The 21,099-nt window shown below is 47.1% G+C and overlaps 5 protein-coding genes across 5 annotated transcripts; 3 read left to right on the top strand and 2 right to left on the bottom strand.

Annotated features, from left to right (window-relative positions):
* Window positions 1-202: 202 nt before the first annotated feature.
* On the top strand, window positions 203-987 carry SRPRB (SRP receptor subunit beta; the record flags this gene model as incomplete). The annotated part of the gene is made up of 4 exons (XM_078624336.1): window positions 203-285; window positions 373-509; window positions 594-648; window positions 777-987. Coding segments are annotated over 4 exons (486 nt in total), but the record flags the coding sequence as incomplete, so codon positions are not given.
* A 48-nt stretch (window positions 988-1,035) lies between these two features.
* WDR53 (WD repeat domain 53) lies at window positions 1,036-6,391 on the bottom strand. The gene is given in 5 exon segments (XM_078624335.1): window positions 1,036-1,039; window positions 1,986-2,182; window positions 2,184-2,624; window positions 3,439-3,936; window positions 6,386-6,391. Coding segments are annotated over 5 exon segments (1,146 nt in total).
* A 157-nt stretch (window positions 6,392-6,548) lies between these two features.
* On the top strand, window positions 6,549-8,673 carry LOC144741834 (sialidase-4-like). The gene is given in 8 exon segments (XM_078624334.1): window positions 6,549-6,620; window positions 6,622-6,684; window positions 6,686-6,751; window positions 6,911-7,166; window positions 7,715-7,896; window positions 7,898-8,125; window positions 8,127-8,200; window positions 8,202-8,673. Coding segments are annotated over 8 exon segments (1,413 nt in total).
* Window positions 8,674-10,955: 2,282 nt separating this feature from the next.
* On the bottom strand, window positions 10,956-20,102 carry GFM1 (G elongation factor mitochondrial 1). The gene is given in 24 exon segments (XM_078624329.1): window positions 10,956-11,087; window positions 11,690-11,743; window positions 11,822-11,982; window positions 12,155-12,299; window positions 12,391-12,553; window positions 15,369-15,451; window positions 15,991-16,076; window positions 16,079-16,127; window positions 16,194-16,213; window positions 16,216-16,249; window positions 16,324-16,422; window positions 17,100-17,237; window positions 17,317-17,367; window positions 17,370-17,403; window positions 17,466-17,623; window positions 17,833-17,844; window positions 17,847-17,985; window positions 18,123-18,187; window positions 18,189-18,240; window positions 18,505-18,556; window positions 18,559-18,708; window positions 19,580-19,712; window positions 19,791-19,943; window positions 20,028-20,102. Coding segments are annotated over 24 exon segments (2,238 nt in total).
* LXN (latexin) lies at window positions 12,653-15,148 on the top strand. The gene is made up of 7 exons (XM_078624330.1): window positions 12,653-12,673; window positions 13,258-13,428; window positions 13,507-13,569; window positions 14,100-14,274; window positions 14,348-14,484; window positions 14,648-14,710; window positions 14,960-15,148. The coding sequence occupies exons 1-7, from the start codon at window positions 12,653-12,655 to the stop codon at window positions 15,146-15,148; spliced, it is 819 nt and encodes a 272-aa protein (XP_078480456.1).
* Window positions 20,103-21,099: the final 997 nt, after the last annotated feature.

The raw sequence follows: 21,099 nt of genomic DNA, 5'->3' as shown, positions 1-21,099 counted from the left end.
ACTCCATTTCCCCTTTTACCAGAAGTAATTCATTAATCCCATAGCTATGTGGGCAAATGTGAAGAGTAAAAAATAAAATTAGCTAAATAGTGTAATGCTGTAAATAATGTATACACACTATAATAAGAATAGTGACCATGTTTTACACACTGGAAGATTTCCGTGAGGTTTTGAACTCATTGTAACGACTGTTTGTGTTCAGAGAACCACCTGGACTCTTATCGACCTGCCAGGTCATGACAGCCTTCGCTCGCAGTACTTGGAGAAGTTCAAGTCGGCAGCCAGGTGAGAGGACAGGACGTCCAGCCGTGTGTGGTCGGAAACGTACCCCCCGTCTCATCCCAGCATCCTCTCTGCTTCCTCTCTCGTCAGAGCGATTGTGTTTGTGGTGGACAGCGCTATTTTCCAGAAAGAAGTCAGAGACGTGGCAGAGTTCCTGTACGTCCTGCTGACAGACACGGTGATCTCCAGGAATGCTCCAGTTCTGCTGGTAGCATGCAACAAACAAGGTTCTACCTCACTCCTACTGGTCTGAAGCTGCTCCGACCTGTTTGAAGATTATCAACCCATGTCGTGGTCTTTTTATTTTCTAGATATTACCATGGCAAAATCAGCCAAACTGATTCAGCAGCAGTTGGAAAAGGAACTGTGAGTTTCTTCTATGATGCACATTCAACGTGTTTGTTTAAAGTTTTGTATCTTGTTGCCGACTGGTTAAAAAGTGCAGATAAGAAATGTTATGATACCAGATGTCAGAACACGGTGTGTCCTCTCAGGAACACGTTGCGAGTGACTCGCTCGGCAGCCCTCAGCTCTCAGGACGGATCTGTCGGTGGGAGTCTGTATCTGGGGAAGAAGGGCAAAGACTTTGAGTTCAGCCAGACGCACCTGAAGGTGGAATTCCTGGAGTGCAGCGCTCGCGGAAGCAAAGGAGAAGAAGGGGATGCAGACATTGAGCTGTTGGAGAAAAGCTTGGCCAAGCTGTAAAATCAGTTCTCAGGGAATGGTCTTCACAGACGCGCACCTCGCATCGGCTCACCTGAAGGTCCACGGAGAGCATCAGGGTGACGTCGGCCTCTATCAGCGCAGTGAAACCACGCAAGGACTTCAGAGCTGCATGAACGCTTGTCAATCAGAAGACTGTGAAAGTTACTTAAGTAGAAAAGGATGTAGCAGACGTTTGCTTTGCAGTGCCGCTTCAGTAGAAATCCTATTGATCAGCGATCAAAGTTTTGCTGTATTTGACTTGAATAGAAAATGGTCAAATTAAACGGATGCTGTTTATATTGACCGTTTCAATAAAAGGATTTACCGGCTCATTTTTTAAAGTTATTCAAAGCAGGATTAAAGAAAACCATTAGGTGCATGTGGCGTGTTACTGGCATGAATGTTTTGAATGTTGTGCGTTTATATGTTTCAAATTGTCTTGCGAGAACGAGACTTGCTTGATTTTTGTCCATAAAAATTTTTTAAGGTCTAATAAGAAAAGATCAGAGCGTCTGAGCTGTAAACGGATCAGACGCAGCTCATGAGCTGGCTTTGATCAAAGCACATGAATGTGCCTCCAGTTAACACCAGTGGTTGTGAGTGGAGAAGGTCAGGTGGCTGATCACAGCGTCACAGCCTACCGACGTGTCTCCTCTGTTGCTGTTTTCTGTTGTCAAATCTGGATCACCATCGTGGTTTGGACCTTTTTTTTAACTTAAATTCAAAGCTTAGGTCCTTTCTGGGGGTTAAACAACTCATGAGACGCGTCAGACGATTCTAACTCAACCAGGTTGTGGAGCGATTTACAGCTGAATGCAGCACATTGACCACACTGCATTACTCGTTTATTCATATCTAACCAATCTTGTGTCGGTCACGAAATAACTGAGCAGACACGTTTTGGGAACAAGCGATGTGTGAGACTCTTTGGTAGTTTGAGCGTCAATAAAGCAAAGAAGTACGTGGACCGTTGGTCAGGCTGCGTTGAGTCTACGGACTGAGACAGAGGGTAAACTGTCAGACAGGAGCTCTGATCTGCAACGACCACGCTGGGGGTTCCTTTGAGCAGAGCAGGACACACCCAGTTGACTTTGTCCCCATGGCTGATGTCCAGTTTGGGTCCAGAGGTGTCCTCTGCTGCCCCCTCAGCCTCTCGTTTCTCTGCTTTCCGCCTCGTGCGGCACCTTGGCCTTGTCCTGCGAATGTCCTTTTTTCCTCGCCTTGCTCTTCCTGCGTTGAGCTGCCGCCCCCTGAGAAGTTGTCTTTCCTTCTGGAGTCACCACGGGGTGCTGGCTGATGTCCCACAGAGCCACGTGTCCGTCGTTCCCCCCAGTGACCAGCCAGTATGGGTGGGAGAGGAAATGGACAAAGTGAGCCTGTGAGGCTCCCTGACTGTGTGCCTTGACTGCGCCCTGCTGTTCCAGTTTGGCACCGCTGCCGATCCGAATCAGATGCACCTGCCCGTCCTCCGCAGCGCACGCCAGAAGATTTCCACAGCTCGCCACCGAGACGCAGTGGACCAGTGGGGGGTTGAACAGCTGGCCAGGACGCTGCTGGTGGTCACTGTCTTCTTCTGCTACTTCCTGGAGGTTGAGGGTCCAAAGCGGGCGGGTCTTCTGCAGACCCCAGAGCATCACCTGAACACCGGCAGCACAAGAGATTAGAACAGGATAGAACGGAACAGAAAGTAGTTGATTCATTCACATGCTACAGCAGCCAAAAGAACAAAGGTAGAAAAGAGAAACATCTTGGTCTATGCAAATTACTAGAAAATCTAGAAAGAGAGTTTAACAAAACTAAAAGTAAACATATTTACAAATAGAATTTTTCAAGAAAGAGTAAATAGAGATGTTTGATTTTATTATTATTATTATACTTTTATTACTAATATGATTATAAACATTCTATTTTATATTCTATCACACAACGTATGACAACATTCTTCTTCTTCTTCTTCTTCTCCTTTCAGCTTGTCCCTCTTCAGGGGTTGCCACAGCGAATCATCTTTCAATTTCCATCTTTCCCTGTTCTCCGTATCCTCTACTCTGACTCCAACTACCTCCATGTCCTCCCTCACTGCATCTATAAACCTCCTCTTTGGTCTTCCTCTCTGTCTCCTACCTCCAACTCCATCTCTAACATTCTCCTACCAATGTATCCACTGTCCTTCCTCTGCACATGTCCAAACCATCTCAATCTAGCCTCTCTATCTGTTTCTCCTAGAATAGAAGAGAACACAAAAAGAACAAAGGACAGAAAAACTCGTGGTTCACACAAATTTTCAGCCAGTTCAAGAAGAGTTTAAGAAAACTAAAACTAAGCATCATTTACAAATATAATTTTTTCAAAGAAAAGTTGATAGAATATTTACAGTGTTTTTTTGTTTTTTTTTTTAAATAAATAGCAAACACTAGAAACCGATGCAGATGACTAATGGATGTTGTCCCTCACCTGCATGTCCAGCCCGGCAGACACCAGGTTGTTGGGTCTGTGAGGCCGAAACGCCACCGAGGAGCAGATGTTGGTGTGTCTGCGGAGGGTCCGGCACACTTTTCCCCCCGGAAGCTCCAGTACCCGGACTGCCCCGGAGTCGTCAGCCACGGCCAGAGCGGATCCCGTGTCATTCAGAGCCAAAGCGTTGATCTCCTCCTCCCCCGCGCCCTGAAACTCCTCCACGACCCCCTTCAGCTTCCGCGGGTCGAGTGCGCTCACCATGTCTCCGTGCGACACGTACAGCAGGCCAGGAGCCGCCGCAGGCGAAAACACCAGACCGGTGCTGTCCTCTCCGCCCGAGAGCGTGAGCCGGCCGATCACGGCTCCGTCCGGGCTCCAGACGGCGACCCCTCCGCCCTCAGAGCCTGACGCCAGGACGCCCTCGGGACCCGGAGACGCCCCCACGCACAGAATGGACGAGGAGTGGCCCTCGCCCCCACTGCCTGGCCATGATGACTGACAGCACGATAAACATCGTTGGTGTTATCATTATTATTTGGTTTTTTTAGGCAGTTGTTAAATGGACATTGTCTCTTTGTGTTTTTACCTGCTCCTCGTGCCTGTTTTTGCTGCTGACTGTCTTAGCCAGGTCACCTTTGAAAAAGAGATTGTTAATCTCAGTGGAACTGACCTGGTTAAATAAAGGTTAAGAAGAAAGAAGTGTAATAAATTACAAATTGAACAGCAATTACAGTACTCAAATAGTACTAATGAAGCAAGAAGCAGGTAAACGTAGTTTAGACGGACGAGGAGACAAGCAAAGACGTACTCAGTTTCATTTACATTCATAAAAACATGAGTATCTCGCTAACACATTGTTACTCAAACCTAGAAATGGAAGATAAATGTTATATCAACGAATTCATGGGCACAGTTTGACAGTCAATGAATGAAGCACGTAAAGGGCTGTTTTCAGAGCTTCAAACATAAAACCATACAAAGTGACATCCAAGTACCGTAACAATAATGTAGTTTGTGAGACCTTGAGATAAAATAAACATTTGCTCGAGCACAAAATAAACGCGGGTTTCGTTTGTTAACGCGACACAAACGGACGACTGATGAACGACAGGTCACACCGGACGAAAAATAAGGTTCCACACGGATTCTACAATGATTCTACCAGCAGTGAGACTTTATTCACCAAAAACAGTCACAGTACCTGTAGGAACACCGACACTGCGCCAGAATAACATGTGCAGCTGAGTCGCACGCTGATGACGTCATGTTTCGGCGATCTCTTGTTTTTGCTCTGTATGCAATTTTCATGCTAATTTGTCAACATGAATCGCGTTTTTAAATGTTAATAACTGTATTTTAATCCATATAATCGTTGCTATATTGTTGGAGCGAAAGCAAAACTCTATTCTCCATTTGTTAAGATGATTGTAGGATGATTATTTTCTGGACAAGTACATAGTATTAATTGGTTTTGTGCGAGGCCCAAATTCACCAGAAAACTATGTTAAATTAAAGTTACTAATTCTATGAGGTGTTATTGCTTGCTGTTTTGTCCATTCCACTTCATCGTCCTTTGTGTCAATTTGACCTGGTCACATTAATGGTGCAATAGCTCATACTATTGCCTTTCCAGCAAAATGAAAACACACACACACACACACACTTTTTGATGAAGGTTGACTTATGAACCGTCAAACAGGATAAAATGGGAGAGACAACTGAAGGGTGAAATCAATTAAGATTGACAAGATATTTGGATCATCTCTCAGTACAACCCGATAAATGGGCTGAATATAGCCAATTGATTTTTTAAAAAAATAACAGCTGGAAGGACGTTGAGGACACACACACACAATGACGGCTGTGTTCTCCGCTGATTCATCCAAAGCTGGAGATGTGATGAGTGTGGTCCATTTCTGGGTCAGTGAACAGCACTGACACACTGAATAGGCCGCAAAGAGGGGAGCCGCTTTCAGAACATCACACACACACACACACACACACGCTGACACTGTTTATTCCCACCACGTAGCAGCAGTTCTCACAGGACACGGTCAGTGTAAGTAGCAGGTTTCTGCTGAGGCCTGTGGACTCAGACTCATTTCCATCACGACACGCAGCGGTTATCCAAAGCCGAGCGGTACGGCCTGAAAAACACTGACAGTGTGTGTTTGTCAGCAGGTTGTCTCCTCGAGATGACATCAGACTTATTCCAACAACGGATGAACGAGGTAGGTGACGTTTTCAATGATCTGTTGGCCGTTTCTTACAATATGTTGGGCGCTTTAAACGTGTACTGCAGATACAGAAATAAAAATGTTTTATACTCAACAAACTGTGGCTTCAACAACAAGTATAGCGTAGGATCAGATGACACGTGGGATTTCGGTTCCAGCGACAAGAACAGTCAAAAGTTTGGACACATCTTCACATTCAATGTTGGTTTGTTTCATTATTTTTACAACTTCTACATTGTCGGTACATACTGAAGACATCACATATATGAAGCAAGTGGAATTATGTCACAAAGAGAAAAGTGTGAGATAAATCTGTTTTACATTTTAGATTCTTCAAAGTAGCCGCTCTGTGCTTGAAGTCAGGAGTGTCCAAATCGAGAGCCCCCCCCCCTATCCAGCATGTTTTAGACGTCACTCTGCTCCTCCACACCTGATCCAAATCATCCCCACAGAGCTTGAGTCAGGTGTGTAGGAGCAGGGTGACGTCTTAAAGCTGCAGGAGCGGCCTCCTTCCGTTTGGACACCCCCTGCCTTAAGTGCTCAGCATCTCTGGGAACTGCTTCAGGACTGTTGGCAAACCGTCTCAGGTGACGACCCAGCGTGTGCGAAGCTAATCAAAGAAAAAGGGTTGAACAAATATAAAACACGTTTTGAGTTATGTCACACTTTTTTTGTTTTTTGTTTCCAACAAAAAAAATTCCGCGTACATTCATAGTTTCGATGCCTTCAGTGAGAATCTACAGTGAGAACAGTCATGAAAATAAAAATAAAAACATTGAGTGAGAAGATGTAGAAGGTGTCTTCAGTGTACATATGGTCTTTAACCATGCTGCCACATGTCTGCAGGACATCTGACAAACACCAGAGAGGATGAGAGCTCCCTATTTCCCAGCGAGGTCAGTGCTTTTCCGCAAGGAGTCCAACGGGGTGACGTACAGAGTCCCCGGCGCTGCTCTACCTGGCCCGGTCCTGCTCCTTCCTGGCCGTCTGCGAGGAGAGACTCAGTCCCGTCCGACTCGCAGGCTCACCTGCTGGTCATGAGGAAAGGCACCTTCTACCGGAACTACGTGGCGGTCGGTGTCGTCCCTGCTGATTCTGCAGATCTAACTGATGTTTTAAAGGCAAAATAATGAGTTTAGGCCAAAAGAACAAATGTAAAATTTGAGACATAAGTGTTATTTCAGGAAACCTTTGTCATTTTGTGTAATTCTCCTTTCCCCCCCCTGCTCCAGTGGGACGACATGCGCGTTCTGGGCACGGCCTTCCTGCCAGGCCACCGCTCCATGAACCCGTGCCCAGTGTACGACGAGTTCACCGGTACCATCTTCCTGTTCTTCATCGCCGTGCTGGGCCACACGTCGGAGTCCTATCAGCTGGTGACGGGGAAGAATGTCACCCGACTCTGCTACATCTCCAGCACGGACAACGGAGACACTTGGAGTCCCGTCACTGACCTTACCAAAGGGGTCATAGGAGAGACCATCAAAGGTCAGGACCAGTGAGGCCGCTGCCAGAACGCCTGGGCTGTCCAGACACGAACAGAAACAAGCTCCAGTGAAAACCCCGAAGGAACATTATTGGTTTATTTAATCTCTGTTTTCATGTTAATTGACAGAAATGTTTGTCAGTAACTCTGAATTAAGGAAGATTCTGCAGAGTTTTCCTCATGTTCAGGATTAAACTCTGAGGTTTTCGTAAACTGCCTTTCTGGAACAGAGCCCAGAAGATATCTCCAGCAGCAACGATAACGCAGCAAACTGCTGATGAAGAATATTTTGTCTCTTTTCTCAGAAGTACTTTATCATTTAAAAACATTTAAAATCTGGACTTTGTTGTGTTTCTGGGAGCTGCATCTTCACACTTCTACATGGTTTAATTTGAATCCTCTACTAACTGACTTTTTTTTTTTTTAAAAAATCACATTTTAATTTGGGTTTAGCTTTGTTCACTGTGCTCCATCGTTTATTTACTGTCTTTGGTCGTTTAACCTTGTAAAGCACTACTTCCTTACTTACTTCCATGGGTCATTCCCACAGAATGGGCTACGTTTGCTCTCGGCCCCGGCCACGGAATCCAGCTGAAGTCCGGACGCCTGCTGATCCCGGCCTACGCCTACCACATCGAGTGCAAGGAGTGCTTTGGCCAGCTGTGCCAGACCACCCCCCACGCCTTTTGTTTCTACAGTGACACCCACGGGCGCAGCTGGCGTTTCGGGGAGCCCCGTGCCCGGCCCGGAGAGCGTGGAGTGTCAGATGGTGTCTGTGGACGAGGAGGACGGGACCAACATGCTGTACTGTAACGCCCGCAGCCCGCTGGGCTACAGGGTCCAGGCCCTGAGTCTGGACGACGGGGCGGCGTTCCAGGAGGGGCAGCTGGTGCAGCGGCTGGTCGAACCGCGCAACGGTTGTCACGGTAGCGTTGTGGGATTCCCAGCACCGCTGCATTCCTGTGAACATCCCGACTCAGGGCTGCGGACCGCGGCATGTCTCAGTCCACCGGCCCGGTGTCACATCCTCGCAGCACCCCTCCGGATTTCCTGACACCCACTTGGGTGCTGTACTCCCACCCGACATGGACCAGCGCACGCATGGATCTCGGTGTGTTCCTCAGCTTGTTTCCTCGAGATCCTGACAGCTGGCGCGGCCCGTGGGTGATCTACGAGGGACCCAGCGCCTACTCTGACCTGGCTCACCTGGAGCTGCCCTCCCCAGGTGAGCCACCGGCCGTGGCCTTCGCTTGTCTGTTCGAGTGCGGCACGAGAACGGCCTACGATCAGATCTGCTTCAGCATCTTCACCCTCTACGAGCTCATCGACAACCTGCCCCGCCGCGATCAGGCCGCTGCACGAGACCACAAGACTCAGACCGACCTCGGCCGCGTGCTGTGGACGAGGCTGACGGGGGCACGTGGTGAACCGAGTCTTCAGGGGGCGTCGCAGGGGAAGAGGAGACGGAGGAAGAGGAAGAAGCTGAGCGATCGTTGCTCTGTGTCTTAAGGTCAAACACATCCAGAGGTTGAAGCCTCTGACCCAGGGCCGGACGAGCAACACCATTCAAAGGACCCCCCCACCCCCATAATAAAATTAAATACAGTGATTGCAAATTTGCCGTGATCATTAAGTGTATTTATATAATGCACTTCAGTAACAATTACTAAAATATGAATGTACAATAACGATCAGCTGGACAAGCTAACGATAAGTGTGGAGTAAAAAAAGATGTATGAAATGTATTTCAGAGAACATGTTTATTATTTAAATCTCATTTTAGAACTGCAACTATGGATTGTTTGATCAGTTATTTATTTCATTGGTAGGGAGAATACGATGTAAACATGTCTGACATGTGGGCGTCAGTGATGAATTTACTAGTAACTTTACTTTGTGTCTGACTGCTGCTCACACGTCAACATTAATCGCCCCCCCCCGGGGCACCTGCCCTGGTGCCCTCATGGTTAATCTGGCCCTGGTTCAAACACATCCAGAGGCCTGACGCCTCTGAGATCGGCCCTCTCACTTATCACAGAACACTCTGGATACGGTGGTGATATCTGTGCACACCGTGACACAGGAACAACTGTTCTGTGACATTCTGCTTTGCTCATTTGTTGACTTTGCACGATATCGCATGAAGTGTCATTAAAGTTTGTCTGAGACTTCAACTTCTCCTTCAATCAGCCAATCAATCGTCCTTCATTCAACCAGGTAGAAAACTCATTGAGACTTAAAGCCTCTTTAAGAGTGACCTGGTCAAGACAGCAGCACAAAAAACAAAACAAAAAAACATGACATGATCACAGCCTGATCACAGGACCCAGTTGAACGTATGTCTTTTGTAATCGACATGAGCTACAAGATGTCTCTGCTTCAAGTTATTCTGCACATCACTGCAGGTAAAACAGGGAAGAACATTTAAAAAGTTCGGTTCTGACTCGGGATGAGAGCGGGGGCCACTTGGCAGAGTTTTATTCCTAAAATAAATATTTAGGCAGAAGAAAAAAAAACCCACAAAGACGAACAACGTACGCATATAAGGAACAGTCATGTCCATAGCTGCAGCCAGCAATAAAAGCCAAAGCACAGCGGTGTCCAGCATCCGTGTCCTTCAAAAACGGATGGGGAGCCTTCATGGTCCAACGCTATGATAAACGCTACATAAAAGAAACAAGTTTATCAAGGTGTCATGTAAAGGACAGTTCCTCTAAATTGCAGTTGATTTGTAGTTAATGATCAAGATCCAAAAAATCTTCCAGTAGTTATGGGGAAACAAAGAGAAGCACACTGGTGGGTACATCCCCGTGACCTCATGCATGTTTGATATAAAAAGTCATCAAACTGACGCTCAGGGAGCAGAAACCGACAACTACGTTCGATGTGACGCAGCTTCCATATCTCCACATTCGGTCCATTATCGTGTGTTTCGTTGTCATCTTGCTCCGGCTGTCCCTACAATCGGCGTCACAGTCACAATCTCACTTACCAACGCCGCATCAATGCGTAAGAAGAGCAGATAAAGACGAGCAGTTTGTTTTGTTCACAGACAAAACAAGCAGCTTGTTTTCAAGAAGATCTGGACAGTAACTCTGCCCCCTCCCCTCCCTTTTCCTCTTATATAACGGACAGGAAAGTCACTTCCCGTCAGTGCGCCTTCTCAGAACCGGTCTCCAGCACAGGTCCATTTCTCCTGCATCTCTGTTCCAGCATGATGAGTCTGTGGATTATCATCGCTCTGTGTGTGGTAACCGGGGGAACCAGGAGCCCCAGCGCGACGCTCCAACCTGACGAGGATCCAATGGCTCATCCCGACCCCGCTCTGGAGACTTTGGAGGAGTCAGAGAGTCGGGTGAGAGGGAACGGGCTCTGCTGGTCTGATTCTTTGTCATTTGTCTTTTTTTTTTGCAGCTAAACCAGTTGTGTTGTTATATTTGTGTGTGTGTAGGGGGGGGGGTGTGGACTGACACCGGGATGCTGAGAAAAGAATCAGCTGCACAGAGACATGTCTGTAAAAGAGTATATAAAGTGGATATATTCTGTTACAGTCGTTATCACATCTAGATCGTTCTGTACATAGTACAAAATCCATTGGACGCTCACGTCAGAGCTGGGTCAAAGGCGCTAAAATACAGCAAATAAATAGGTTTTCACAAGGGTCCGGCGATGATTTAAGGACGAAATGATTCCAAACGGTTCTTCGAACCACAGAGAGAGATTGCAAAACCATGATGAATGACGGGGAGGAAAAGACGCGCTGACAGTGAGGGGTCGCGGCTCCAGGTCGTTCAGTTCTTCCACTTGTTCTTCTTCGCAGGGAGCTGGCCCGTGGCCTCCAAGTGCTTGTGGATGAGTTCCTCTTGTGTACTTGGCAGACAGGGGTGGTATCTGCTGTAGTCCATGGTGTACTCGCCTTTTCCCTGATGAAACATCAGCGTTAGTTTACTCTGTGGATGGTGTCCGTCAGTCGGTCGCTAACTTGATCCTCATGTCAAAAACTGGTGGGAGCATACATGAGATTCGTATCGTTTTCGGAGCCATGAGAGATCATTTTTGGACAGAAAACTAAATTAATTGCGGTTTTAATTTTAGATTTTCCACCACACAGCTTCAGCTCGGTTCTATCGTACTCGGTTCGGTTCCAGGTGCATTTCCATCACTGTTCAGTTCCTCCTCGATGTGAGTGCTGACGTCACTGCGTGAAACTTGCCGTGACGGCATTTTATATGCTATGTATATGTTTTATACGCTGCACGTAAAACTGATGGTAAATTCTTGTGGTTTTCGAGTCAAGTCGAGTTGAGTGGGATCAGTTTCAGAGCTCTGAATGCTGTCAAAAAGTGCCCCCTGCAGGCCACTACAATAAATGCATGCTCTACTCCAAACACACAAACGCCAGCAGCGTTGCATTTCTGTTCCTTGCTCATCAGCAAATGGTGCATGCTAAAAGGAGACGAACTAATTTAGGGGTGAGTCAGGTGGTCCTACAGGAGGTGTGTGTGTGTGTGTGTGTCTGTCTTACTTCAGTGCAGGAGCGCAGCTCTGTGGCGTAGCCGAACATGTCGTTCAGTGGAATCTGAGGGGAAAGACGAGCTCAGATGAACTGAGCAACAGCGGATAGATGAGAAGCTCCGTGTGAGAATGTTGGACTCACGTCGGCGTACAGAGTGAAGTATCCGTCGGCTCCATCTTGTCCGGTGATGACGCCATGGCGACGGTTCACTCCGGCGATCACAGATCCCTGAAACTCCTGCGGCGCCACGATTTCCACCGACATGATCGGCTCCAGGACGACGGCGTTGGCCTTCTCCATCGCTGGCAAACGCAAAGCATCACACCTAAATGAGCCTCTACACATGTGATTATGCTATCGTTGCCTTCGTTAGCATAGTTCTACAGGTCCGTTCTAGTTCTACAGGTCCGTTCTAGTTCTACATGTTCTACCGTCCGTGTCACGCTGACAGACCCCCGTCGGCGTGGTCCTCACCTTGCTTGAGAGCACCTTCTCCTGCCCGGATGAAGGAGAGCTCGTTGGAGTCCACCATGTGATGTGCTCCGTCTTGCAGGATGAATCGGACTCCTGAGATCTTGTGTCCGCTCAGAGGACCCTTCTCGCAGGCCTCCCTGAAGCCCTGAGGGTCCAGACAGAGAGAGAGAGAGAGACCAGGAAAAAGATTAGTCCTCAACACCCACATGGGACCTGAGGGAGAACATGCAGCGGACCCTCTCCACAGCCGGGACGAACTGCTTGGGGATGTTGGTTCCCACAGTCTCGTCCTCAAATTCCAGTTTGGTGTAATCCTCCGCCTCCAGAGGCTCCAGAACGCCGATGACTTTACCGTACTGCCCAGAACCGCCACTCTGCTTCTTGTGCGTGAATTCGAACCCTAAAAAAATAAAGAAAACATCCACATTTTGAAACCCGTAGGTCAGAGTCGGAAGGCCAAAGTTCCTTAGCTCCTACATTAGAAAATAAAAGCACAAGATGATTCTTATAACAGATCAAGTGTCTTTTAACCCTTCACAGGGTAAGAAACCGTATTTGATTCCTTCCTTCTCGCTCTTTAAAACAAATGCATTTATTTTTCTTATTATATTTAAGCATTTACGACACACATAGACGTTTATGAATCCAGTCCTGTTCCTGTTCTGTACAGTAAAACTGACTAACAAGTCAGGAAAAAAAAGAGAAAAAAAATAGTCTGTCTCTTTAAAAAAAAAAAAAAAAAAAAAAAAAAGGGGGCCGTCCACAGGAAGCAGGAAGTGACAAGCTCCTGAGAGAAGCAGCTGACTGAACAGAGAAACTTTCCACCTGCGACGCACTCGGCCCCTGTGGGAGGAAAGATCAGTCCCACGTGTTCGATTCACTGGTCAGCTGGTCAACCTGCTTTTCTGAGACGCTCCCTTACGGCCCCTTCAACTCCACTCGTGCTCTGGGCATGTTGTCTTTTCATGTGTTTCTTATCTACAAACAGTGGTTGGAGACTCTCAGCTCACACCTTAGGGTTCAACGTTCCAGAAGCCCCTCCCAGCTTTAACTCCTGTTTGGTTCATCTTTCTGCTCTCTCATTCTCTCCCTGCGAATAACAGCAAAACGTGTCGGAGGAGGCAGTTGAGGATGCGATGGCGACAGGAGAGCTGAATCCCAACCACTACCCGGCTCAGAGAGCAGCCAAGGTGGTCCAACACTACCTGAACACGCTCCACGGCTCCCCCTACAGGGTGCTGGGCCTGCAGCGGGTCCACAGCGCCCACATAGAGGTGAGTCGGACCCGACGCTCCCTTCAGGAGGAGCGGCCCTCTGGTGCCCTGTGACATCACACCACTTCTTCTTCTCAGGATGTGGCTGACTCGGGCAGGAAGTACCGGCTGGAGGTCTCGGTGCGAGGGATGATGGACAATGTAAGTTTCTTCATTGGTCTTTAACACTGGAATATGATTAAATTCAAGGATTTCTGGTGGAAATGATGAAGAACCAATCAGGGGAGCTCACTGAGGACCATCTGAGCATCCTTTTTGTCAATCAATATTTTGCCCTTTACAGGGCAATTACTGGAAAGTCAGTAATTAAAAATTCAACCTTTTTCACCTTCATACTTAATTTTTTTGGTATTTTTTTTATTTTTAACGAGTTCCTTACAGTTGGGTATAACATTTTCTAGAAAAATCTATTCCTAACTAAAAACTATAATAACAAAAAATAAATGAATTCAATTTATAGAGCGAGACTGAAGTTATCCAGTCGTCCAGTAAAGGGTTAATTCATCACAGCTGACATGCATGCTGCTGTTCTTTGTGTGTTTGTGTAGCCAGAATTGAAACAATCTTAGATTGAGATTTGACGCGTCTAACCCGGTTGGACTAGACAGACCGACGACACTGACCGACGAAGCGTAACGCTGACTCAGCAGGACGACGCCTTTTCTTTCCAGACTACATTCAGCTGCTCTGCGGAGGTCACGTTCCCCAGAGGAGAAGGTCAGCGTCCGGCCCAGGTTCACGTCTTATGTGCGGAGCGTTTGAATGTCAACACATCAGTCCAGGAGGAGGCGTTCTACCGACGGTACAAGATGAACGACAGCCTGCTGTCTGCACACAGCCTGCCTGGTTGGTGTCTGATCCGTCGGCCATCAGCGTGCATTGGTGAACACGCTCTGATCAATTATCCCCTGCCCCTCAGACAGCTACGGTCACATGGAGCCCGACATGAAGCCCCTCTGGAGCCTGGGAGCTGTGGCCTCCAGCTTCGTCATGCTCAACCAGTCCAACGAGGACACGCTGTACAACATGGCCCAGGTGGCCAACGTCACGCAGCTGGTACGTGTCCGCCGTCACTCACAGGTCAACACGCTCACTGATTCCACTGGACGACAAACTAAAACAAAGGCTTTGAAAATCACATGGCAGAAAGTCATCAGCTGATGACGAATCACGTGTCTGACACCATCGTTTGTCTTTGTTTTCTCTTCGTCTGCTGCAGCCGACTGAAAACGACCAGCTGAAGTTTGACTATCATGTACTGCTGCACGATATGATGTCCCAGGTATTCTCCACGTGTACTTGCTTGCTAAACACATATTCATGTTTTACAAAAAAGTTGTACTGTATAACAAATATATATTATTATATAGCTATAATATATATTCATGTATTCATATATAATATACAATATGTATGAATGTATAATAGATTATATAACATTTGATAATATAAGAATATGAGTGGTAATCAGTCAGTTTCAGTTTGTGATAACTGAATGTTGTTTTGATGTTTGTTTGTTTGTTTTTTTCAGGACATCATTCACTGGAAGCTGCTGGTCACCTGGTCTCCACCAGGGGGCGTGAACGTTCTTCAGATGGAGCAGCTGCCACACTGCCATGGCTGTGAACAGCCGCTGCTGGCGGACCCGACCGCTGAAGCACGCAACTCAACCACTGAAGCACGCAACTCAACCGCTGAAGCACACAACCCCTTCAACTGAGCGCACGCTGGCCGACATCCGGTGTGCACGTCACTCCGGTGTCACTCCAAGTGTCGGTGTGTGTGAATGTGGCGACAGTGAGCTGATTGTCACATAATGATCATGTACCTCTGCTTTCTGCTTCAGTGCAACTGGTTGCTGGTGGATTTCATGAAAATAAACACCGACTGTTCCCTCACTTTTATCCTGTTTGTGTTTGAGCAAAGTGGTGAGAACTTACGGTACAGAGCTGGAAATCGTCTCTCTGAAAGCCACTTTGGGCTTTCCCATCACGCACGGACAGTTGTATTCTCTCTCCATCCGCTAGAAACACACATTAAAGAACACGCTCAGGTACTTGTTATGCAGATTAGCTATCAATAACTAAAGCTGTGGGAGTCTTAGTCAACCAAAGGAAAGAACTCAGAAATGTTCATAACCGCTCCCAACCTAACCCTTTAACTCTGACGGTCTCCCCGGTGCTACATTAGCGTTAGCATACTTTGGAGTACCATAATTACGACAGTGTGAAGGAGTAAATGTTGCACTTCGCATCCAAGTTGCTGTCATTACGGTAATCCCATTTGCTCTGTTGCTAGAAATCAGCGAGTCATTACCGTAATGACAGCAACTTGGATACGAAGTGCAACATTTACTGCTTCACACTAGGCAGAGGAACCGATTGACACTTCTCAGCTTTAAGTCCCCGTTCGACCATTTTCTGATGGCACAGATAGTCGTGTAGTTACGGTACGCCAGCACGAATGCATCGGTGGTGATAGCGTCGGTGTTAAAGGGTCAAACAGGCGCAGTAAAGCTCCGGATGTGAAAGGAACAAGCGCACGAGGCGAGTGTCGGAGTACCTGGGAGTAGATTTCCAGGTGCAGCTCGCCCATGCCTGAGATGACGGTTTCTTTGCTCTCGGTGTCAAAGTGAACTCTGAATGTTGATCTTCCCGGGTGAAGCGGTTGATCCCTTTGGAGAATTTATCCAGGTCGTTCTGGGCGAAAGGAAGACGGTCAGGTGTGGATAAAAGTCTCTGACAAAGTCCTGTGCGTTTATTCACCTTGTTGGTCGGCTTCACGACATGGAGATGACGGGCTCCGGGATGTGAATCGACTCCTGCGGGACGAGTCAGATTCGTTTAAAACCGGCTGCTCTCTGACGCTGAGGCTGGAGACACGGGAGCCACTCACCATCGACAGGTTGGCGCTGGTCCTGCATGTGAACGTATCGCCGCTGGCGCAGTCGATCCCGAACAAAGCACAGATGTCTCCTGCATAGACCTCCACGTCCTGGAAAAACACACGTCACTTTCATTTCATTTGTTTGGTTTTGCGGAGAGATAAACAGACATGTGACGAATAGAGGAACTAGAACTTTCTGAAAGCACAGATGGAAACTCTGACGCACGCTGGCTCACGGTGCGTCACAGTCGGTAACTCACGGTGATGTAAGTTCTGGGAGAAAACTGAGTGGTTTGAGTTCCACGATCTTGGGTTAGTTGATTAAGACATGTTGGATTCTGACTCTCTGATCAGTATCAGTATCGAGAACAAACCCACTAATAAGAGAGAGAAGATTACGTTTTGTACATGAATGCAGAGTTTTAATCGTTTTTTTCATTTGCAGCCTGATAGACAGATGAGATGTTTAATATGCTTAATTCACTTTTAACATGACTAAGTGAGGGTTTGTCATTTGAAAATGTCCATTTATGGACTTGGTCCTGCTCTGAGAAACACATAGGATACCAACTAGGGCGGTCATCCCATCAGAATTTTTTCAGGTTTATTTTTTTAATTAATTATTTTTATAATAATAATAATGAATTATTGTTCATTAATAACTGGTGATTAATGATATTAATATATATTATTAATTACCATTTTTTGTAATAGCGCAGTTGGCTGTTCCATCTTGTAACTTCCTGTTTGCAGCTCAGAAATGACCAACATACTGTGTATCTCACCTCCATCTGGTCGGCGTGGAGACGCACAAGCCTCTGCACTCGGACTTTCTTGCTCGTGCGTGTGTTATAGATGTACTCCCCCTTCTTTAGGCAGCCCTGGTACACCCGCACGTAGGTCAGCTGACCAAATCTTCCCGCCTGTCGGTGACACAAAGAAACACCACATGAAACGTGAAAGTTCATGTTCACCGTCACTTGTCATGTTCACTAGTCCCACCTCCAGCTTGAAGGCCAAACCGACAAAAGGGTTTGCAGGGTCTCGTGTGGGGGGTCCATCTGGATCTTTGAGGCGTCACTGGAGCTCCTGACAAAAACAGTTGATGTCAGATTAGAAGAAAACAAACACGATCCTGTCATGATACGTACTCGTCATTGAGAATGGCAAAGTTTTTCACTTCCGTGGGGTTTGGGAGGAATTCCAGCACAGCGTCCAGGAGAGGCTGGACACCTTTGTTCTTCAGCGCCGTGCCCAGGCCCACCACTGGGGAGAAGACGCAGCACGCCGTAGCCCTGCGGATGGCAGCCTGAGAGACGGGCAGGTGATGAGTCAAAGACACACATGTAGTCGCCGTTACTCTCGCTGGAGGTCTCACACACACACACACACACACACACACACACACACACACACACACACACACACACACACACACACCACACACACACAACACACACACACACACACACACACACACACACACACACACACACACACACACACACACACACACACCTTTAAGTCAATCTATTGCTCGGAATCTTTTCCTCCAAAAACATCTCGCCCAAGATCTCATCAGCGTTCGCCACACACTCCACAAGTTCCTGTCGCCGGTCTGCAGCCTCTGCGCGAAAGTCTGCAGGGATGTCGTCATAGCGGATGGCCTGCCTGCGAGGAGGAACCAACTTTGAGATTTTAAAACAGAAACTTGACACTGATGAGTTCATGAGTTCAATTTGTGCTTTTTTCATTAACAAGGACATTTGGTCTTCCTTCCATCGCCCCTGTTGATGAGAAAATCTCACCCGAATGGTCCTTCAAAGTACAAGCTCCTCTCCTCGACAAGGTCGATGATGCCGCGCATGTCCCCCCTCCAGGCCGATGGGGATGTTCACAAAGGCTGCATTGTGATTCAGTTTGGTTCTTGGAGAAAAAAAATAAAACATAAAAAAAATCATTTGTTTCCATTAGTGAGTTAGGGCGGGCCATGGTGGGGCAGTGGTTAGCACTGTGGCCTCATAGCAAAGGCTAACTGGCCCGTAAGTGTGAATGGTGGTTTTTTGTGTGTCTTTCATGCCCGTCGACGCCTGGGATCGGCTCCAGCCGAACCGCGCCCCAAAAGCCGGAGGAAAGAGGGGAAAGATGATTGAATGAATTTGTTTACTGCGTGTTTTATGTCGTGGTCACCTGAGCTGCTGCAGGGCTCGGTTGGGGTTGGCCCCCATGCGGTCCAGCTTTTGATGAAGGTGAGGAAGGGGACGTTGTAGCGTTTCATCTGCCTGTTCACGGTCATCGTCTGACACTGGACCCCACCCACGGCGCAAAGGACCAGCACGGCTCCGTCCAGCACACGCAGCGCTCGCTCCACTTCGATGGTGAAGTCCACGTGACCTGAACGAAACCCAGACTCAGTGTAAAGTCTTTGTCAATGCAATGCAATCGTCTGGACCTTTCGGAGTCTGAATTCCATCATTTTTTAAATCTCCTGCATGTGTCACCTCTCCTTAGCCCGCATACGTTGACTTGTTGTTTGCAAGTCCACCTACAGTCTTGGCATGTGTTCGACAGTGTATTCACTCGACGTTATTAAAACTATTCTGATTCTCTTTCCGTGTGGACCTGAGACACCAGACAGAACCGGGAGGTAAGAGGTAACAACAATGATGGCTGAGGTTTCTCCCATGCAAGGGCTTTATAGAACAGATGAGGTTGTCTGCAAATAATGCCAGTGAAAGTCAGCTGGACTTTGACATTTGGAGAGGAGTTCATGCTGTTGACACTGGGCAGACAGTCAATGGTAGCTTCCACTAAGAGAAGAAAGAACATATCTAGCTCTCAGCTTTGTTATGTAACAATACCTCAGTTTCGAGCAATTTATTTCTCTTTTTTAATTAAATAGTTTAATCCAAGTCTCCTCTGCTGGTATTAACAATGGGGAAGGAATCTGACCATCAAACGCTTTTCCCACTGATCTCTTCTTCCGAACATCAGACTTCTTTACTAACTTTGATACAATTGGTTTGTTGGTAGTTTACCAGAAACACGGTTAATATTAAAAGGGACCGACAACTAGACGGCTTTCCATGAACCCATCCTGTTATTGTGTCAGTTTACAGACGCTAACACGGTATGTATTGTGACAACAATAACACGGTTACAGTGGTAGCCTCAGGATGCCCGAGCTAAGGTTACTCCGATGGTGTGTGTGTGTGTTGTATGTTCAGTACTGGGGTGCTTTCGATCTAAAAGCAGCTGTTGACACCTGGTGTGTCGATGATGTTGATGTTGTGGTTCCTCCACACGGTGTAGGTGGCAGCTGACTGGATGGTGATGCCTCTCTGCCTCTCCAGCTCCATGGAGTCCATCGTGGCTCCCACGCCATCTTTACCCTTCACCTGCAAATCATAGAAACACACAGTGAATGCACCTACGGACAGAACAGAGGCATTGAATCCACCAGTTGCAGCTCGAACCTCGTGGATCTCCGCGATCCTGCCGGTGTAGTAGAGGACGCGCTCGGTCAGAGTCGTCTTCCCCGAGTCGATGTGCGCAGAGATCCCGATGTTGCGGATCCTCTCGTTGGGGAAGACACCGGAGGAACACGACCGACAGCTGTCGACGAGTACCTGTCAAACGGGCCGTAAACCGTTGAGTGGTTCCCAAATGAAGGCGTCAGATCAACACCTCGCGATACCTGAGAAGAACGTTACCTTTTTGAGAGTGACGCTTCCTGGAGCGAGAACACGTCTGTTCGCCAGAGATAGACCAGCTTTTAGAACTCTCATTTTGATGTTCGTATCCCCCTCTTTGACACAACCCCCAACAGTCCGGTGAATGTCACGCCGGGGCCCTGCTGCTGGTTGTGAAACGCTACTTCCGTATCTACGGAAACACACAAGGGTCAAAAGTGATACCACGTTTTACTGTTGTGATAATGGCATTTGACATTGCGTTAGCGAGACGACGAACCTCGTTATGAAACATAACATATTTAAACATATTTAACATATTTTTACATATTTAAAAGCTCTACAATTCTTTCAACGTCTTCTTCTAGAATGTGGGAAAACGCAAAATGTCAAATACATACTAACTTATACCACACGAGGGCGCCAAGTCGCTGCCTCTCACGTTACAGAAAACAATCTGTCACAAATGTTAAAAAAAAAAGATTAAAAAAACTCTCTCACTCATCACTTTCTCAGAATAGAGTTGTTGCCTTACAAACATGTAACTAAGGACTTTTTCAGGGATCTTGAAAGCATCGCTAACAGAGACAATCTGACGGAACGTACTTAATAAGCTAACGAAGCTAGCTGCAGCATCCACACAGCTGGAAGTTAGCTAGCTAGTTAAAGAGCTGCTACTACTGCTGCTGCTGCTGCTGCTTTGACACTCAGAGCGTTTCCTCTTTCTGTCACCACATGCTGCTCACAGCCACATTCCACATCTAATAACCACACCTCACAGAGATTTATACACCTTCACATTACTTGCCAACATTTAACTCACCAGGGGAGGAACACGGCTTTTTTGGGTAAGTTGTTATTGAATTATTTATTAGCTGTTATTGATCATTTCGAAATCTCTTTGGTTATCAAAGTGCTGCTCAGTTGTTCATGTTTTACTGGAAAATGTCACCCGAAAACTGCTGTCCAGTCTCTGAGTAGTTCACGGATGTACATGACACCACTCTCAAACTGATTCAGTAGGATTAAACGTCGTTAATCTATTCACTAATGTTATTTCATATGTCTCAAACCCAGCGTGTCTTCCACTGTG

Source organism: Lampetra planeri, unplaced genomic scaffold (genome assembly GCF_965212315.1).
Source record: "Lampetra planeri unplaced genomic scaffold, kcLamPlan1.2.h2 scaffold_737, whole genome shotgun sequence".
NCBI lineage: Eukaryota > Metazoa > Chordata > Hyperoartia > Petromyzontiformes > Petromyzontidae > Lampetra > Lampetra planeri.
Note: the sequence above shows the minus strand (reverse complement) of the source record. Positions and strands in the feature narration are given on the sequence as shown.